The 21,090-nt window shown below is 42.2% G+C and overlaps 1 protein-coding gene across 1 annotated transcript; it reads right to left on the bottom strand.

The window, feature by feature from the left end:
• Positions 1-166: 166 nt before the first annotated feature.
• Positions 167-20,908, bottom strand: LOC135550590 (cohesin subunit SA-2-like). Its single transcript, XM_064981537.1, has 34 exons — positions 20,675-20,908; positions 18,772-18,898; positions 16,028-16,106; positions 15,740-15,895; positions 15,539-15,635; positions 15,331-15,407; positions 15,011-15,215; positions 14,637-14,788; positions 14,204-14,277; positions 13,541-13,664; positions 12,353-12,451; positions 12,173-12,252; positions 11,941-12,048; positions 11,677-11,785; positions 11,467-11,584; positions 11,277-11,380; positions 11,001-11,093; positions 10,758-10,847; positions 10,415-10,618; positions 10,125-10,195; positions 9,923-10,010; positions 9,754-9,834; positions 9,525-9,617; positions 6,973-7,147; positions 6,268-6,407; positions 6,080-6,181; positions 5,629-5,777; positions 5,314-5,442; positions 4,411-4,619; positions 3,403-3,628; positions 2,429-2,539; positions 2,184-2,310; positions 2,010-2,087; positions 167-1,783 (listed from the first exon to the last, which is right to left on the bottom strand). Exons 2-34 carry the CDS (start codon positions 18,813-18,815, stop codon positions 1,760-1,762), a joined length of 3,816 nt encoding a protein of 1,271 aa, XP_064837609.1. The 5' UTR covers positions 18,816-18,898; positions 20,675-20,908; the 3' UTR covers positions 167-1,759.
• Positions 20,909-21,090: the final 182 nt, after the last annotated feature.

Here is a 21,090-nt window from a genome sequence, read left to right as displayed (position 1 = left end):
TAAACCTGTGTTAACCTCAGACTTTATTTCCTGTGTATATTCCAAAACCCTGTTCTTTTTTCCCATAGGGAAGGCTGAACAAACTAGAGGTAACTCATTTCTGGGTTTTGGGAATACAAGCTGGTGAGCTCTATAGACCTACTAAAAACTGATAACAACACTCAAATCATCACACAATTGCAGGGGGTTTATTTTGTTCAAAAAGTTACTGTCTCCAGACATAAATACAAACCATAAATGGTACAGTGGACACTTTGTAAATAGAATAAAAAACACATATGTATATACATTTGAATATATATATATCTATGTGTGTATACATACACATACAGACGTATGCACACTTTCAGCAGTTCAATGCAAGGACAACAGAAAGGAAAATATCAAAATGACAGTATGACGCATACATCAAATTTAAGTGAAATTATGCATTTCAATTATTTATTTATTTACTGTCTAACCTTGCTACAATCTAAATAATGAAAAATATGAAACTCTGGTTTGTAGATTCGTATTTAGATTTTGATGTGACATTTTTGCTTTTAAAAAGGAGGCTGTGTTTTAAGCTGTTTATAAAACTATAAATTTACAATATTCATGATTACAATTTTATTCCCCCAAAAAAGCTTGTTGGGAACCGCAAACCAACCTAATGTACATAGAGGTAAAGAAAAGTTATTCAAACAAGAATCCTTAGAAAAGACAAACAAAACCATACAAATACAGGTAAATTCTTATACATAACTGCACATTAGTTAGGTTAATTTAAACCAGTTTACATTCTATTGAACCTTTCCTAAATTGGATTTCAAATTAACAAAAACTGAACTAATATAAAATGAGCACCAATTCACAATATATTACACATTTTTATAACTGTATAATATGTAATTATATATTTACTTATATATAATAATATATTATGATACCATGATAGCTCATCCAAACTCTTAAATGTTGTGTTTTAGAAACATTCTATAACAAGCTTTCTCTTACAGACAACAGAGAACATTTTGACCGCTCTTTTATACAACCCCTCTGCACAGTATACGTTTGTACCACTCTTCAAAAAGTCACACAGCATTCAAATCATCAAACTTTTAAAAGCAAATCAGAATTCAAACTAAGCCTGTCAATTGGTCAAATGGCATTTGGGCATTATCAGTTCATCAAGAGGTCTCATCTATAACACTGGAAAAAAAGAAATAAACTGCAGGCCACATCTGTTGTTACCCACCAGAAATTTGATTACAAAGGTCATTTCTGTACTCTCTATGAGTAATAACATGATTATAAAGTACTGATTTACATCTGATTGTCATTACAAAATATCTATAAATCAAAGTCTTCTATATGTTATAAAAGCAGAACAGATTAACCTTTAAAAAAAATACCATGACTGGTATTTCATATTTGCGGTAAGGAGTTCCAACAATATTTGCGGTAAGGCCTTCCAACAATATGAAGACATTTCACATTTTCTCTTACTGTATATGTTTTAATATATGGCTACATGCCATGCCAGATTTTATCTTTTAAAAGTATGTCAGACACTACGTATTTACATGAAACAAAAACCTGCCCATTGATTGAAAAAAGTAAAGGTGAAATTCAAACATGATGTCGAAAGGGCATCCATTGCTGCCTCACAAGCAAATAGTCCCATGAGCTTATCTTAAAGCAGTTCTCTACAGAGAATACTTCTCGTCATCAAAAAGGTTTTCGGTGACAACACAGTGTCCTCTTCATGCAGATCAGCTTAGAACATTGAAACATTGAGGACCTAAAAGGAAGGAAAATCCATTTTAGTTTTTAAATTACTTGCTGTATATTATGGAAAAGTGAATTGAAGAATATGAGTATAGCGTTTCCATGAGCATATGTATACCAAAGACACTAACTAACTAGGTATCAACACGGCCACTATTATTGTAAATCATATGGTTTGTTATACATTATCTTTAACAATGTAGATATCATTTTACTCTCAATAACAAACCAATACCCACCGAATCATCCATGATGGAAGAAGGGTCAAAGTAGTCAGGCTTCAGCTCCGATCTCTCTCTACGATTTTTCGATGGTGGCTAAACAATAACAGCAGAGTAAGAAGAAACACCAAAGCCGTAATATTCATAAATGCACTACTAGTGAGAAAATAAACATCATTGAGTGTATTTTACCAGATCAATATCCATAGTGTCGAAATCCATGCCCTCGTTGAGATCTTCCAAACGGTCCTCTGATGACATCATTACATCTTCTACTATTGGCTCCTCATCGTCCTCCATGAGTCCTGAACTGCGGCGGCTAGAGGGTCAAAGACATGGCCACGAATAACTAAATGCATTACACATGGCAGCAAATGACTATGTACTACACTGGGGTTGAAACACCACTGTGGTCTGGAAGAGAAGTGCTGTTTTACATTGCATGCTGCATGTGGCTTCTCATCTTGGCATACTGCATGCTGGCTCGCTCCTGCTGCTGCCGGGCCTCTGCCTGCTGTCTCTGGGCTAGCATCCAGGTCACCTGGGTACTGAAAACAGAGACCGAAGCATTAATACAGACAGTCATATTTATTCATACAAGAGGTGAACTTCAGCGGTTTCATTGAATATATAATTAATTGTGATAACATCGCATACGTAGATAAGTAACATTACAATGGCTAGGGTGTCCAATCAAAAATGCATCGTTTGGGAAAAAAAGCTAGCAAGAAAAAAAATATGGAAAATTGCATCGCGTAAAAAATAGGTTGGATTCTATGCAAAAATTAAGGCTACTGGCTACCTGACAGGCTCACTTTCCCGTTGAACTCCTCATCTTTCTTCTCGAATCCGCAGGACATAAAACAATATAGAGGTAAAATGGATATCGAAATTCAGATGTGACATGTAGTATTTTCATATTTTAGAATACGATTTTCATATTAAAAAAAATTCCTGTTAATTTTAGAAGATTTCTCACAAAAACAAGCGTCTCTGAAATGTCAACGGAGCACTGAGCCTATACCTAGCCATTTATTAACAAAGCCTTTTACATTTAATTCAGCTCGTGTCATGCTAATTTAGCTTTTTGTGACCCTTCAGAAACAACATTGAAGACGACGACCACAAAAAGTTACATTTGTTATGAGAAAACTGCACTGCTATGTCAACAGAGCTCAGTGCTTATTATCAGATGTATTAGGTTATAAAATCGGAGTTTTTGGATATAACGCTAATGAACATGAATAATCATATGTCTTGGTAAAACGTATTTTATAACTAACATAAGAAAATAAATGTAATCATCAAAGCGCATTTCACCCACTCTGGACAGAGTGGACACCCTACAATGAATAGCCATAGATACTCATGAGAATCAAAAGGTGTTGAGCCATAGAAAGGTGTTCCGTACTTGTAGTCCATGGGGGTCTGATGGTGCTGCTGCTGGGGGGGCAGCGGTTGTTGCTGCTGCTCGGATGTTATGCTGTAGACGCCCATGTAACTCTCCTCCGGCCTCATTTTCTTGGGGTCCCTCAGCACAGTGGAGCTGAGATGCGGCGAGGGCATCATCACTGGCGTTTGCACATTCTGCTCCCGGTTCATCCACACAGCGTCTGTGCTGCAGCTGCTACTCTCCTCTGTTGCAATAGCAAGGGTTTCATAGGGTTTAATGAGGTTGTTATACAGCGGGCGGACTACTCACTGCTCAGATCGAGACATCTTAGCGCAGGGTTCCTCAACTGGCGGCCCACGAGACATATTTGGCTCGTGGGTGGTTTTATTTGGCCACCCCAAGTTCTGAGCAAAATATATATTTTTGTTGTTGGACAGACTAAAAACACTAGGAAATCAGCTCCAAGTGATCTTAATTTAAGATATCTGTTCCCAAGTATTCAGATTCATAATAGAGAGAAACGTGATTGTATACAAATGTAGACAAAGTTTGACATTTTTATGTTTCAGTGAAACATTAGATCTGTTTGGGCTTCTTGCGGTCAATTTGCTGCCAACAAATTATTTGTAATTATGTTCCTGCCCCTGACAATCCGCTCAGAAAGAAAAAAATAATAATCGCCCCACAGCTGAATCTAGTTGATGATCCCCATCTTATAATGCCAACATCTCATAACGTCTAGCAAACACTCGCCTCAATTCATAAATATCTCATTTCCATTCAACAAGTTATTCCCAAGTGAAAATCTAAATTGATCATTTGGCTAGATTTATTGTATTGCTTGGACAGGCTTTTAGCATCTGTTTGTCCCTGATCAATGATCTGACATTGTGCTGCAGGTGCCAGATTCAGGAACACAAGTTGTTGTGTATTTCATATCACTAAACATTGAGCTTTCAGGTTTAAATGACTGTGTGTCATAGTATGTTGCCTGTGCTGTTCTGTGGCTCTGTGTCGGACACTCACCTTCAGGCAGTTTCCTCTTCCCGGTGCTGGCTGGCTTAGCCTTCTTGCTCCTGATGCTGGAACCTCGGCTGCTGTAGCCGCTGATGACGGACATGGTGTCGTCATCCCCTCCGGCCTGCAGGGAGTTCCTGTAGGAGATGAGGGGCAGCCAGCAGTCCTCTCGTTGCAAGGCCATCTGGAAGGTCATAAACCGCTCCAGGTAGAGGTGACTGCAGGGGACAGAGGACCACAACTCAACATCCATCATCTAGTGCAGTGGTAGTCACCAATATCTCAGAGGGAGCCACTCTTGTAAAACAAAATCACGGTGCAAGCTCCCATACCCATCGGAGGATGGGGGTTGGGAGGTCCCAAAGTCAAATTGATTCATACTTGATATTAAATAGATTTATACATGATATTTAAGATACTATTAACATGGACCATCAAGCTATTTGATTATCTGATTCTCTATTTTAGGACAATTGGTGAATCTTTAGAATCTGACCTTATCGCTATTATCTCAATAAAAGTTATAGTAGAAGATATGTCAAAACGGGTAATGACAAATTTCAGTCTGGATGAAGTATTCTTTGGAGTGATCATCATAAAAGTATTGGAAAGGTATTTCAATATGCGCTAGAAACTGATTTTACAGCACCGTTTGTCCCAGTTGCTAATAAGGTAATTCATGTAACCACGGTTCCATGAACTAAGCAGCACATTCAGCTGAATGAGGAAAAAAAACAACTAAATGTTTTTACATTATTGCCACAAGCTGCCAATTAAGTCGCAGAGAGACGCATGTGGCTCGTGAGCTGCGCAATGACTATGCCTGATCTGATAGCTGTGGTCTGTCTGGCTTCGGACAAGACAGTCACTGACTGCACAGAAAAATAAGTAGAACAGTTTCCTCTGACTTACACAGTCTTCTTGTCCTGACGCAGCAGTTTAGAGGAGAACTCGCTGAGAATGTCCAGGAAGGCTAGGTTGAGAGGAGGGTTTCCCTCACCCTGGGGACTGGGCTCCTTGAAGGCAAACTCGATTCCATCCCTGCAGCAAGTGCAGCACAAGACAACATATTTAGGAAGGAATTGATTGAAGTATTGAGCTGTAAATACTTTAACAGTTCTGGGATGTTGAGAAGCCTCAAATTAAAGCATGCCTACAGAACTGTTAAACCTTTGGGCTTATTGATTTCTACTCAGAGGATGAGTTTTACATTTTCTGCAGGCTTACTTGTGTAACATGGCGATAGCCTCTCTGGTCTTCAGCTGATCCAGGCCAAAGGTCAACGAGAAACGTCGGGCCAGTTCTTTAATGCCGCAGAAGGACGACGACGAGCGGTCAAAGTTGCAGCCGAGGTCAGATAACATCTCATTGAAAAGCTGAAAGAGAAAAGTGTTGCAACTTTAAAATTGATCATCCAAACACTCACAATGTACAAAATGAAGACAATACTTTTTTTTTTTTTTTACCTTTATTTAACCAGGCAAGTCAGTTAAGAACAAATTCTTATTTTCAATGATGGCCTAGGAACAGTGGGTTAACTGCCTGTTCAGGGGCAGAACGACAGATTTGTACCTTGTCAGCTCGGGGGTTTGAACTTGCAACCTTCCGGTTACTAGTCCAACACTCTAACCACTAGGCTACCCTGCCGCCCCAACGTTAATGCCTCCAAGGCTCTTACCTGCTGCAAACTCAGAATGAGGGTCTTGGCACACTGGATCTTGTCAATTTGTCTTGTTTTACTCATCGTTTCCTTGATGATATCTCCATAGTCGTTGTAGTACTAGAGAGAAAAACACATGTAATCGATTGGGAATAGCACATGAATGGTTTTGTTAAGGGATAAATATTGTAGGAGACCAGACATACCCTCATGTACTGCTTGAAGATATCAGCTCCAGTGTTCATCTCCACTACATTGTAAATGATCAGTTTGCAGTACGCTGCCAGCAGGTTCCGCCTCTTGTGTAAAGCCTCGATTTTACTGGCTTCATCATCATGCTGCCCATCTGATAAAATTAAGAAAACCAAAATCACACATTTTTAAAATTATTTTTTATTTCACCTTTATTTAACCAGGTAGGCCAGTTGAGAACAAGTTCTCATTTACAACTGCGATAAGTAACCCCTTGCAAAATGTCATCATTCAGGTCTCCATATAAGGTGTTTGCTTCAACTCAGAAAGAGCTCTGGTGTTCTACTACATATTTAAGACGTGTGTTCACGTCTTAAATATGGTGACTGTGTGAGGGTGGGCTCCGTCTAGCCTGTATGGTGACTGTCTGAGGGTGGGCTGTCTGGCCTGTATGGTGACTGTGTGAGGGTGGGCTCCGTCTAGCCTGTATGGTGACTGTCTGAGGGTGGGCTGTCTGGCCTGTATGGTGACTGTGTGAGGGTGGGCTCTGTCTAGCCTGTATGGTGACTGTCTGAGGGTGGGCACTGTCTGGCCTGTATGGTGACTGTCTGCCAAGGGGCTGTGTGAGGGTGGGGGCTGTCTGGCCTATATGGTGACTGTCTGCCAGGGGACTGTGTCTGACCTGTATGGTGACTGTCTGAAAGGGGACTGTGTCTGACCTGTGCTGTTGTTGTCGTCGTCCTGGTCGATGAAGACGTGGTCCAGGATGAAGTTGAGCAGCTCGGCCTGCAGGGATGAGTCTGGCGTGTAGATCAGAGCCTCCAGCTGCTCCCGGCTCGACGACACAATCTGGTGGCTGAAGATCATCAGGGCGTCACACAGGATGGTGAAGGCCTGGAACACAGTCAATCAATCAATCACATTTAGTTACAAAGTCTTTTCATGTTAACAGTTGCCACACAGGGCTCAGTGTTGTCCATAAGCGCTGGCCATTGGCTAAATAGCCGTTAACAGACTTGTTGTAAGCTGCCTACTTTTTCCACTTGATAAATTAACTAGGCCTTTTTTTCTTCCATTAAAACTTTTCAATTCGCTAATCAGAAAAGTCTGTATACCCTTCTCCCACTAAAATGAACGATATACATCTTCGAGTGATCTATTGGTAGAACAGACACCTGTCAGTAATAAAGTGGGCGATGACAGGGAAACTGCTGGTTTGTCAGTCTGCCGTCTGTCCTGCCTCTCGATACCCATGTTATTTATGTACGCTGTGCTTGGCTGCAGTCAAATTTCATTTCAGAGGATGATGCTGCTTCATCGTTTCCTGTGAGTGAACTGACACGTCCCATAAGATGTAATGATGAGTTGAAATCCACTTATTGTTTTGTGGCGGAATCATTTATTTTCTTTTGCGTGTTTCAGAGGCCTACACAGCCACAGAGTCGGGGCGCATAGGCTATTACTGTGGTTTGATTGACGACAGAAAGAACAAGTGTTGACTAGTTTATTATTAAAGGTTTCAAACTGACTGAATAAAGTCAATCTCCTATATCCTTTTGCATAAATCATACAACGTAGTGACATGTCACATCAGGAGTAAACCAAAGATCTTGTATGTTTTTCCCAAAAATTCAAAGCCCATGTCGAGACTTGCCAGTGACGGCAAAAATGACTCTTCAGTGTAGTCTAGTGATGGGTTGTTCCCGAAGAAATGGCTATTGTTTGAACAGATGTCAGGTCAGCGGTAACCAACCTTTGAGTCAAGATCACTTTCGCAGTCAAAAAGCAAGCAGAGATCAACCGCTCAGATAAAATAGAAACATAAAAAATGTAAACCAATGCAACGTTAGTAAAAACAGTCTGCAGGAATGATGTTTGTGCAGTAGGCCTATTGGCTATATGCTTGGCATGCTAATATTGTTCTTCTCAGACCATATTATATTTAAAAACTCAAGCTTTGAAAACAAAATAGATCAGTTGTTGTATCACTTGCGAGGCACAGCTGAGCATGAATTGAAATAAGCTTGTGATTTGAGCTTGTCCAACCCTTCCGGGTGGCACAGACAAATGAAATTTTGGAAACATTTAAAACCATTTTCCCACAATTCTATATTGTTTCTCAATAGGGAGCCCATGTTGACTTGAGAGAACAAACGTTTTGTCTTAGGTTTTTGCCACAAAAAATAAATTGAAATAGTAATCTAAACTAGTTTCTGACTAGATTACTAATCTACCGCTTTCCCTCAAAGTCCCACCCACGGTGATTGATTGACAGGTCTGAAACCCTACCAACTCTGTGACTCACAAATATCCTGCCCCCTCCCCTGACAATCCCACCCCCAGTGATTGACTGACAGGCCAAACTGTCAAATTACAAAATGACACGTTGGTTTCCTTACCCTAAGTGTCCACAGCAGCAGAGCCAATAAAATACATAATTTGAATAACAAACATCATTGTGGCAATTCATATGTAGCAGAAAAACTGTAAATATGACTGTCATCAAGAGAAGGCAGGTTTAATGTTAAAAAAGGTTATCTTACTAAGAAAATAGTCCTGATCATAAAGGCCTAGGCGATATCCAAAACAACTAACCAACTAAACTCATACATTTTCAGCCATGTCTTTCTACTCAATACCACAACACATTTTTACCAATCTGGGAGGTAAAGTCATTAAAGTATTCAATAATTTAGCTGTGTATTTCAGATGGAATCAAGGCATTAGAAGGTAGAGATAGTTCTGAAAAATAAAATTCCAGGGGGGCATGTACCCCCTGCACCCCCCAGCCCAGAACTCCCTGGCTGGCTACTTTTTCTATTTGGCTGGCTACTCCATGTACTTAAGGGAAAACACTAAGTGCTTTATGCCTCGATCACACCGACAGCGTCATTGTGTTGTAGTACATTGTGTTGAAGTACATTCCTCTCCAATGGAATGCTGCGTTAACCTTGCAGCAATGCGTTGCAGAGGCAGTTGCAGTGCGTTCTGTGTGGTGCATACGTTGGATTTATTGAACACATGCATCAGACTGTATGTGTAGACGACTTGACAGAAATGGTAGCAGGTGAAGGTGAATGTTGAACTTTTGTTGCACACATATCCAGATGATGCTACGTACCGTTTTACGCAATGACGCTGTCGGTGTGATCGATGCATTACAGTAATCAGCCAGCACAGCAACTTTTTAGCACTCACTGAATTGTGAACACACACCTTATGGGAAAATGTGTCTAAGTCCAGCGATCCGACATGATGTAGGACAACCCACCTGCTCTTTGACGGTGGTGTTGACACTGGTGAGGTAGCTCTGGCACATCAGACAGAAACCCCTCATCTGCTTCCTCAGGGTCACCATGTCCGCCTGGAAACACAACAGATATTCTCAGTATTCAGTGCTCACTATTTAAGCAGTAAACCACATTCATTATCCAGGCATAATTGTCACTAGCATTTGTAGAAAGCGGATAGTCATTAGTCACTGATAACAGTGTATTTACCTTTGTGGAGCTGCCCTCTGAAACCTTGGCTAGGTGCCACAGGATGACATAGTGTGTGCACTGCATCGCATGAATGACAATCTGGGAAAGAGAGTATTACAAGGTAAGTGATAGTAAAGAATTGAGATTAGGTGAGTTTAAAGGGATAACAGGGTTATGCTTTAGGTACCTGCTCAGGCATATCACCATTCTGAAGTCCTGTGTTTAATAGCTTATAGTTGCTGGTGAACAGGTCCCATTTAGAGAGGTCATGCGCACTGCAAAGGAGAGAGAAACACAATCTAGTCAGATAAGGAGTTCTGATTTATCTACCATTCACTGGCAAATGTTTGGATTACACATTAGTCGTTAAATCTTAATCGAGGCCTTACTTGTGGAACGCAGTGATCCTCTTCAGTGTGGACAGGACCTGGTAGGCATCATCCTCATCTGGTTCCTCACCCTGAAACAACAGATAACTGTCAAGTGAAATCCCACTCAAATTTACAATGCCAGTCTCAATATAACACAAGTACTAACTCACAAAATTACAATTACAAAACCCTACAAGAAATACTCTGAAGGTTCAGTGTCCTGTAGTCTTTAAATATCATTAAATCTGACGAACAGTTGTAAATCTGATCTCAAACAGTCCCTGAACCACAAAGCCATGTGAGCCCACCTCTTGTAGGAAGTCCTCCAGGAGTCTGTTGAACTTGTCCACCAGCTCGTCCAGTAGCTGGGACCTGGCAATATCCACCCTGTTGAAGATGGTGAACTCCTCGTTGCAGAGAGCGTGGTAGGTCATGGAGCACGCCTCCAGCACGTCGGTCTCTGTGTGCTTCTCCACCACCTCCCTGATCTGACGCAGCAACGACTCCAAGTGCTGCACACAAACAGAGGGCAAAGGGATGCGAGGTCTCAAACTACATTCGGCCGCAATGACAGTGTGAATAACTTACCGTTAACAATCTAAGGTACGGTAGGATTAGTTGAGGTCCAGAAATGTCAGACAATTCACAAACCTTTTCCAATCGACCAGTGGTGTAGATTTCCAGGTCAAAGAACTGTGGCAGCTGCAGTAAGTTGGTCACCTTCTCAGCATCAACAGAGTACTGTGAGGAAAAGATGGAGAGGGTGAGGGGAGCTACAAGACACTGAGGGTTGAGTAAGAGGTCATCTATCTGGCGGTTCCAGGGGCTGAGTTCTATATAGCAGCTGTGTGTTGACTGTCAAGTGACAGTCGTTTAGATGACTTGATAACTGACCTTAGCCAACAACAGAGGCAACGCCACAGCGAAAATCTCAGTGATTCTCGTCCGGTCATCCAGCTGGGCTTTCTTCTCCTTCGCTGTCAAGACCTAGGATAATTTTCAGAATAGCCAAATTATATCACAATCATGTTATATGAAAGGTTTTCATATAACCTCAGTCATCGGAGTGAATGTTCAAAGATGGCTTCTGAGAATAGAGCCTTGAGAGCTCACTAGTACTGGAGCTGACCACTGAGGGGCTTACATTGGTATATGCCAAGCAGCACTCACCCTCTTCCCTGTGCCTCTGCCCACTGGAGGGTGGCACTCACAGGCCTGGCGGATGGCACACAGCATGATCTCTATCAGAGCAGTCTCCTGGTGGTCAGTCAGGGCTGGACAGGGACAAACATGTTGATGAGATATGACAGTGTGAACAACAGTGTGTGTTTGTGTGCAAGTGCTTGGTGCTCCTCCTTACCCTCCTCCCCTGGCATGGGCTCATCCAGCAGCAGGCTGATCATGCTCTCCCAGTCTTTTAGCAGCTCCCCTGCACACTCCCATAGACTGTCCACCAGGTAGGCCCCGTGCTCATGGAGCTGCAAACGTTCAGAGATTTTCACAACCAAAACACGTGCCCCATGTAGGTCACATCAAACAGACAGAGACTCTACATGGAGCCTGAACACACCTCACTCTCCAGGAAGAAGAAGACGGTGGTCTTGATGAGGTTCCCGTTGACGCTCTGCCTGCCCCTCCTGGGCATCCCTTCCTCCTCTGGACCTCGATGGCTGAAAAGCCTAAGAACAGGACAACATTGATGTCAGGCTAAATGCTGCTGGATAACTCTCAAACTAACTTCAATTTCTCAGCATGGAGGCATTTCCAAATCAAATAGGGCTTTAATCACAATTCAGCTTTCACCACAGCTTCAGACAGCCGGTGTGAGACCTACTTCTTATAGAGGAACTCTCCTGCAGCCACAGCCACAGGTCGATGAGCAGAGTAGACCAGATGGTAGACACTCTCACAGTCCTCTGCTGTCAGGACCTCATCACTGCTACTGCAATGTGACAACAACAGAGACAGGGCTCTAAGGTCTCAACAGGGTCAGCGGAGGGCCAGGGGTCACGGAGTACTGAACACTAATACATTTGCAATAGTAACATGTTTTGCGGAATACTTACTGCAAGACAAGAGTCAGAAGTTTTATGGCTTGCACTGCAACATCATACTCCTTATCCAGAGTCATCGACACAATGCGGTCCTGTCAATGACAGGAAAGTCAACATCTGGCCAACCACGATGTGGTATGTGATGTACAGGATTTCCCAGTCAGTGGTGAGATGGTTGAGTGCCTGACCTACCTTGAAGCGGCTGGTGAAAAGCTCCAGCCGAGCGTTGAGCTCCCGGTTATAGTACAAGCCCTGGAGCGCAGTCAGACACTTGAGACGCACTTCACCTTGCTGCAGTCACAGGGAAGACAATGTTGTAACCACAACGTTCAAATCTCAATGCTGTAGCTCAGTGGTTCCCAAACTGTGGGGGGGGGCGCGGGAACTCCGTGCGGCTTTAAACTGACTCTTGAAAGTTGTAATAGTAGAATGCACATGGTGCAATTTCGAAATGAAGTAGTGCATCATCAGTTCTTCTTGTCATGTTAGTCATTACATACCTCTGTTGGCTTCTGAAAATATGAAATATACTTATTCATGTCACTGAGGGAGAGAAGGCAATGTGTAACGTTTATATTCTGTCTGAAAATGTCATTGTTAACCATCAGGGATCATATGGGAGGAGAAGAGACACAGTCTGGTGCAAGTCAACATGACAGCCGTGAGTTGGGGAGGAGTGAGCAATTTGGGGCCGAAGTCAGGTCAGATGAAGTGAGGAAGAACAGATTTCACTAAGGTTCTGTCTAGCAACAGAGATGCATTGGCTGTTCAGATGTGTAGAAGACTCAGCATAGGAGAAAGGGTTAAAGTTCTTGTGTTAAAGTTCTTGTTCTCAGTTCTTGTGTGAATATGTATTTTGTCTTATGCAGCTGTATGACACAATGGGTGATAATAGGTTCATAATAGTTTTAATAGGTTCATTTAGAACCTAACACCTTAGAGAGCTATGTATAACTAGCCCATGTCAGCTAATGTTTTTGTTACTGTAAATGTTTAGTCACTCAAATATCACAAATATACATTAGACATGGCAAAATATATACATTTGCAAGACAATTAGCTTTAAAAAACTGCAACATTTTCTTTGCTCCCCATAAATAAAGTGTAGAATTGCAGGAAATAAGATTTTAAATCTGCAAAATTCTCTCCACCAACAAGAAGGGGGTGAACAGTTTGTGTCATGAACAGTGCTTGTGCCCATAGAAATAGACATGGCGTGTTTAGAGAGGGGCGCAGGATGTTCCCCAATGCTGGAAGGGGGGCCCCAAGTGAAAAGGTTTGCTGTAGCATTTCAACCCTGATAATAAACCTACTATTGAAATACTATTGGCAACGCTTTACCACTCCCACAAATGCGATTTGACATATTGCATGGCTCACCTTGTCATGCATGGTCCATCCGACATACTTCAGATAACTGTCATTGAGAAAAGCATCGCTGTACATCTTCATCCATACCCCAATCTCCTCAATGCAAATTGCACGGATTTCAGCTATGGCATCACTGATAAACAGAGAAGAAATGTCCAGACGTATTCACAGACCCATCATGCTCACTGGTCAATTCAATTATTTGATACCTTATGGCAGGGCAGTAAAAGAGGATTCATTAGAAAAGCTTAAGTGGTACAGCCAGAGGCAGTTTTAAAAGCCTACTTAGATCAGATATCAGTGGCACATGCTGTGCCATGATGAGCTGTTCTGCCTTAGCAACCGTTGCTTCCTGTTTAGCACAAGAGGGCGCCACAGAGCCTTGGAACAGCTCAGTGAAAGACCAGTCTGCACATCTCAGCTGCTGTATGCCTTCCATGCCACTGAAGTTGATTTCCACATTGAGAGATCTAACTCTCTGACATCTAGTGAATGCACCCACAGTTCTCTTTTTAGACCCCCTAACTTTAATAAAAAACCTAACTACATAAAAAACATTCATAATTTCCGCCCTAAAACAATACATGATTGTAAATATAACGCATAATCCATGACAGTTCTAATTGGATTCATTGTTCTGCATGTAGAAAGATGACAAATTACAATACATACCGATATCTGTGAACAAACACTCCTTTGAAAATTGCATTCATCATGTTTTCAATTTCGTCTTGATTTTCTTGAAGCTGAAAATAGAGACATTTCAAATAAAAAATGCCTTTAAGATTTCTAAATGGAAAGAAGAGGAGGGTGCACAACCAACGCGAGTCGAGGAGCAACGAAATAAAAATCAGAATTGAAAAGGCGCATCGCTCGCTCATTATTAAAAGTCTGACGTTTAGGACTTCATCAGAAACTGGTTCGGATGAAGGCAATTAATGAAGGCCAAAAACGTCAAGCTTTTAGATGTTAAAATAAAATAATATGCTTTAATTGGTGAGTGAGCGATGCGCCTTTTCCTTTTGAAATATACATATTTAAATGGTCAGGTTAGAATTGTTAGGACCAGGTAACAGCTCAGGCACCATAAGAGGAACCTCCTCACCTCTTTACGCTTCTGTAAAAGGAGCTCCAGCCTATCATTGGCCCTCTTGGCCATGACCTTGTTCCTCTCTGCCTCGTACTGCCTCTGAGTGTTGTCCATGTTGATGCTCAGGTTCAGAGCCACGTTCACCAAGGCGGTCATCAACTTCATGGCTGGTAGAGACAACAACTGACTTGAGTGACATCTACTAATTAATAAGGCACTATTAATGCAGACTGGCCATCAAGTCAAGGTATATTGAACAGGCCTACATATAGACACACAACATATGGGGGATAAAAGATAGCATTACATACATCAAGCTAGTAGTTTAACAGTGCTTAAACTGCAGCCCTCCCTCAACTGCCCAGTGTCTATGTTGTGTTAGTACTGACCTGCCAGGGTGCTGGTGTGTCTGAAGGCTCGGACCTGTGAGTCAGACAGGCCCGTGAGCAGCGAGATGACCGTGTCCATCATGTACTCATCATAGATGATGCTGTACTGACACTGCCGCACCAGCACCCCGATAAACTCACAGAAGCTCGACTTGAACTTCTTCCACAGTGGCCCTGCCATGGTTAACGGGTAGTCCCCGCTGTCCTATATGATCACACACACAGAGAGAGAGAGAGAAAAATAGAGAATAACGTGTAGATTGACCCTATAGACAGAGGCATAAATAACGACGTACAGTAAGTGTACCATCAGACAGTACCTCGTCAAACTCCTCAGTCATCTTCCTGATTATTTCAGAGTTTTGCATGTGTCTGAACATCTCTGCACTGACAGCACCTGTAGCAAAATAAAACAGAATAACCATAAAATCTTAACTCGCTCAATAATCACAAGTAATGGATGCAAAATTATTTAGAAACTACTTTCTCAGGGTTTAGTACTCTATTCAATCCACTCTGGGTTCCTACCTTTACAGCCGGAGCACTGGATGAAGAAGTTGATCAAGTCCAGGAGTGCAATGTCTCGATCGTTCTTGTAAGACTCAATCCAGTCATCAACAACAGACTAAAAGAAAAGACACCCATTCACCATCACTTTAACATGAAAATACTATAATCTCCAACATGCTTTGAGAATTACATTGTCTAATAAAAAAAGTTTGTACCAACCTGCGTGGCACTCTTCCCCATTTTCACCACCTCGAACAGGGTCATGTTCTCCATCCCATTCTCCTGGTGGTGACCATTCACCCGGCCAAGGCCAGCACCCTTCGCTGCCCCACCCTTTCCCTTCTCTCCAGGGGCTTTCTTCCCCTTCTTACCTGCCTAGAACGGACAAGGACACCATGTAAAGTGTCAGTGTACATTGTGTGTGCACAAATGAATAACAGTACGTGGCCATAGCCAACTTATTATGGCTTTCTTGTGTTGATAGAGGATTTTAGATGCAATTCTCACCTTTCCTTTCCCAAGCTTTGCATTTTTGACATCAGGGTCCTCAAGGTCTGTGTCAGAGGACAACTGTGTATCAGCCTCCCTGTTCAGAAACCAAAATGAGATCATAGCAACCTTTCATTGAGTTCCGTGGTTGCCACTGTAAGGAAGCCTTGGCAGACAGCTCTGTAAACATTGTACACTGAACAAAAATATAAACGCAACATGTAAAGTGTTTCATGAGCTGAAACAAATGACCCCAGAAAATTTCCATGTGCACAAAAAGCGTATTTCTCTCAAATGTTATGCACAAATGTGTTTACATCCCTGTTAGTGAGCATTTCTCCTTTGTCAAGATAATCCATCCACCTGACAGGTGTGGCATATCAAGAAGCTGATTAAACAGCATGATCATTACACAGGGGCACCTTGTGTTGTCACACTACATAACGCCACAGATGTCTCAAGTTTTGAGGGAGCGTGAAATTGGCATGCTGACTGCAGCCTACGAGACGAGCTGAAGCATGCATGAGAGCACCAGCTGTTTCGAACGTGTGATCACACTCTCCGTAGCCGATGTGTGCAAAACCTTTAATAATAAACAGGTCAACATTCAAAAAGCTGTGGGGCCAGACGGATTATCTGGACGTGTACTCAAAGCATGCGCGGACCAACTGGAAAGCGTCTCCACTGACATTTTCAACCTCTCCCTGACCGGGTCTGTAATACCTACATGTTTTCAAACAGACCACCATAGTCCCTGTGCCCAATAAAGCGAAGGTAACCGGTTGCCATGAAGTGCTTTGAAAGGCTGGTCATGGCTCACATCAACACCACCATGCCCGGAAACTCAAGACCCAGTCCAGTTCGCATACCGCCCCCAACAGATCCACAGATGACAATCTAAATCACACTCCACACTACCCTTCCCCACCTGGAACTATGTGAGAATGCTGTTCATTGAATACAGCTCAGCGCTCAACACCATAGTACCCACAAAGCTCCTCACTAAGCAAAGGACCCTGGGACTAAACACCTCCCACTGCAACTGGACTTCCTGACAGGCCACCCCAGGTGGTAAGGGTAGGTAACAACACATCCGCCATGATGATCCTCAACATTGGGGCCCCATGGGGGTGCGTGCTCAGTCCCCTCCTGTACACCCATGACTTCATGGCCAAGCACAACTCCAACACCATCATTAAGTTTGCTGATGACACAACAGTGGCAGGCCTGATCACCGACAATGATGAGACAGCCTATAGGGAGGAGGTCAGAGACCTGGCAGTGTGGTGCCAGGACAACAACCTCTCCCTCAATGTGAGCAAGACAAAGGAGTTCATCGTGGACTATAGAAGAGGCAGGGCCAAACAGATCCCCATTAACATCAATGGGGCTGAAGTGGAGCAGATTGAGAGCTTCAAGTTCCTTGGTGTCCACATCACCAACAAACTATCATGGTACCAACACACAAAGACAGCTGTGAAGAGGGCATGACAACACCTTTTCCCCCTCAGGAGACTGTAAAGATGTGGCATGGGTCCCCAGATCCTCAAAACGTTATACAGCTGCACTATCGAGAGTATCCTGACCAGTTGCATTACTGCCTGGTTGGCAACTATTCTGCATTTGACCGCAAGGCGCTACAGAGGGTAGTGTACATCACAAGGGGCCAAGCTTCCTGACATCCAGGACCTATATACTAGGCAGTGCCAGAGGAAGGCCCAAAAATGGTCAAAGATCCCAGTCACCCAAGTCATAGACTGTTCTCTCTGCTACCGCACGGCACGGCAAGAGGTACTGGAGCGCCAATTCTAGGACCAAAAGGCTCCTTAACAGCTTCTACCCCCCCAAGCCATAAGACAGCTGAACAATTAATCAAATGGCTATTTATATTGACACTACTCGCTGTTTACTATCTATGCATAGTCACTTTACAAATGACCTCAACCAACCTGTAACCTCGCACATTGACTCTGTACCCGCAGGTAGCCTAGTGGTTAGAGCGTTGGGTCAGTAACCGAAATGTTCCTGAATTGAATCCCCGAGCTGACAAGGTAAAAATCTGTTGCTCTGCCCCTGAGCAAGGCAGTTAACCCACTGTTCCCCGGGTGCCGAAGACATGGATGTCAATTAAGGCATTTCATTTGCAGGAACGCCCACCAAAGCTGTTGCCAGAGAATTTAATGTTAATTTCACTACCATAAGCCGCCTCCAACATTGTTTTACAGAATTTGGCAGTACATCCAACCAGCTTTACATCTGCAGACCACATGTAACCACGACAGCCCAGGACCTCCATAGCTGGCTTCTTCACCTGCGGGATTGTCTGAGACCAGTCATCCGGACAGAAGATGGAGGAGTTTTCTGTCTGTAATAAAGCTCTTTTGTGGGTAAAACTATTTCTGATTTGCTGGGCCTGGCTCCCCAGTTCCCCAGGTCTAATGAATTTATTTCAATTTACTGATATCCTTTCATGAACTGTAACTCAGTAAATTTGTTGATATTATTACATGTTGCGAACATGGGACCAACACTTTACATGTTGCATTTATATTTTTGTTCAGTATATATTTTATATATTTGATTTTTTCAAGCAACTGAGATTCTGTATGAAAAGCGCTATATAAAATAAATCTATTATCATTATACACACTGAACTAGTTTGAAGGTCTATCTACGCAATACATTGCTGATTATGTCCACTGCATCTTCACCGTTTACATTTTTTAAAGTGGTGACACTTTTCACATCGAAGTTATACTTACTGAGGAAACTGAAACTCTGTGTGCAACTCCTGTGCTGCTATCATTTCTTTAACATTTTCTGGGCCCACTCTAGTAAGTATGGACTTCTCCCCCTCTCAGGATACAGCTAAATGTAGGGTAATACAACCTAGAATATATGAAAAGAAATGAGGAGTTAGTTCAATTGAGAAATCTATTGTGTTTCATAGAAGAGCCCTTCAGAGTACATACTTTGAGTGGAACACACTGCCCTCCTCTGAACGGATTTTCCTTCATGGACAGGTTTCAAACTTTCAAATGGACAAATGCAGTAACTTAAACATAGCTGTAAAAGCATCATTAGACTGCTTATGTTCAACCATGTAGACCAATTATTTTTGACTCTTTTTGCTGCTTATTATATCCTGTTGCATAGTCACTTTACCTCTACCTAAATGACCTTGTACCGCTGCACATGGACTCGGTAATGGTACACTGTGTATATAGCCAAGTTAGGCAGCAGGTAGCCTAGTGGTTAGAGCGTTAGACTTGTAACCAGAAAGGTTGCAAGATCGAATCCCAGAGCTGACAAGGTAAAAATATGTAATTCTGCACCTGAACAAGGATGTTAACCCACTGTTCCTAGGCCGTCATTGAAAATAAAGAATTTGTTCTTAACTGACTTTCCTAGTTAAATCAAGGTAAATAACACTGCAAGAAGCGCAAACAGATATAATATTTGACAAAATAATTCGAATTTCAAACCTTGATTACATTGGAATACAATACATTTGCCTCTGTGTTTGTGTGGGAATACTTGGGAACAGATGTAAGATGATTGGCTGGCGATTTTACAGTATTTTAGTTAAAACGAATATATATATATTATATACACACACATTTGCTCAGAAAGTTGAGGGGCCAAATAAAATCGCCAGCCGGCCCAACTCGGCCCGCCCTTTGGGGAACCCTGATGTAGCTAGCTAGCCAGCCAGCCAGCCAGCCTAGTTCGTTGCTTTGCTAAGTAGCTTGCTAACCAGGTATTAAAGCTAACGATGCTTCAAGATGAAGGCCATTCGCTAAGCCGCGTTAGCTAATTTCTTTGCAAATGAGAAGAATGAACGAACTAACTAGTTAGATACGTCGGCGTTGCCTCCATTTTGAGGCCTACTCCATGTAAGGCCAGCAATAGACGTTCTTAAAATACTCCATCTTTGTTCATTGGTTGATGTCGGCGAACACGAGCTAACGTAGTCTAGCATTCTGAGGTTGTCAGAACTGTAATGGTAACAGTAAATGTAACTAAGTTAATAGTTAAAAGAAACTACCCAACAAGTACGAACATGTATTTGTTGTCATACTAGCGAGACAGATTTCCAATATCTACCAAGCTAGCTTCCGTGTAAACAATGTTCGACGTCCTCCATCTTTGCCAGCAGCTAGCTAACGTTAGCTGGCTAACTATCATTATTATCTAGCTGGCTATCGAACTAGGTAATAGTTGACGTTAGATAAACAAACACTCATTGTGGGTTTTTGGTGAGCAAGACGATTAGGTAACGATTCCGACTCAAAATCAGACAAAGTCGCTGCACACAATCGTAGAAGAGCAACATAACCTAGCTAGGTTAGCTAGCGTTACCGTGTTGTTACTACTGTTAGCGTACTAACATTAAGTTAACTTCACAGCAAATGTATTTATCCTTGTCATAGTCAAGTGAAACGTCTATATGGTTTGATGAAAGCTGAGTTAACACGACACGGCTAATTTGCGATGTAACCGCTACTCGGAATCCAAGTTCCTTATTGTAGCTAGCTAACATGAGTTGTCCTACATAATAACGTGCTAGTGTATTCAACATTAATAGCAACACAGCTAGCTACCGTTAGCTCGTTGGATAAAACGACAAACTGCCAGAATCGTATCCGCCATTTTACAACTTACCTCGTTTGAATCAAACACTGTAATCAATCCTCAAAATAGTCCAGATGTTTCTGAAGTTGTCTCGCTCGAACTTTTATTAATTATTGAATATATACTTGGCTATTCATCACACTCGGATTTTTTTTGTTCGGTCTGATTCCTGATCTTTGGCTACTCTTTTTTTTTACTGCTAGCTAACGTAACTAGCATGGCTCAGTTTGTTGTCGATGGATTCCTGTTGCTGATGTCGCACCACCTGTCGGTGAAATTGAACACTACACTTGACCGCAACCTAATTTCGTTCAACAATCATGTAGATAGGACATTGCCATAACACGTACTGTTGATGATACATAAACCACTGAGAACCAGTATACACATTATGGTATAGGTTTTGCACAGCGAAAATAAGAATAGCTTTTTACGCACAACACATG

Source organism: Oncorhynchus masou, chromosome 12 (genome assembly GCF_036934945.1).
Source record: "Oncorhynchus masou masou isolate Uvic2021 chromosome 12, UVic_Omas_1.1, whole genome shotgun sequence".
NCBI classification, from domain to species: Eukaryota; Metazoa; Chordata; class Actinopteri; order Salmoniformes; family Salmonidae; genus Oncorhynchus; species Oncorhynchus masou.
The sequence above is the reverse complement of the archived record's forward strand: the minus strand, read 5'-3'. Positions and strand labels throughout refer to the sequence as shown.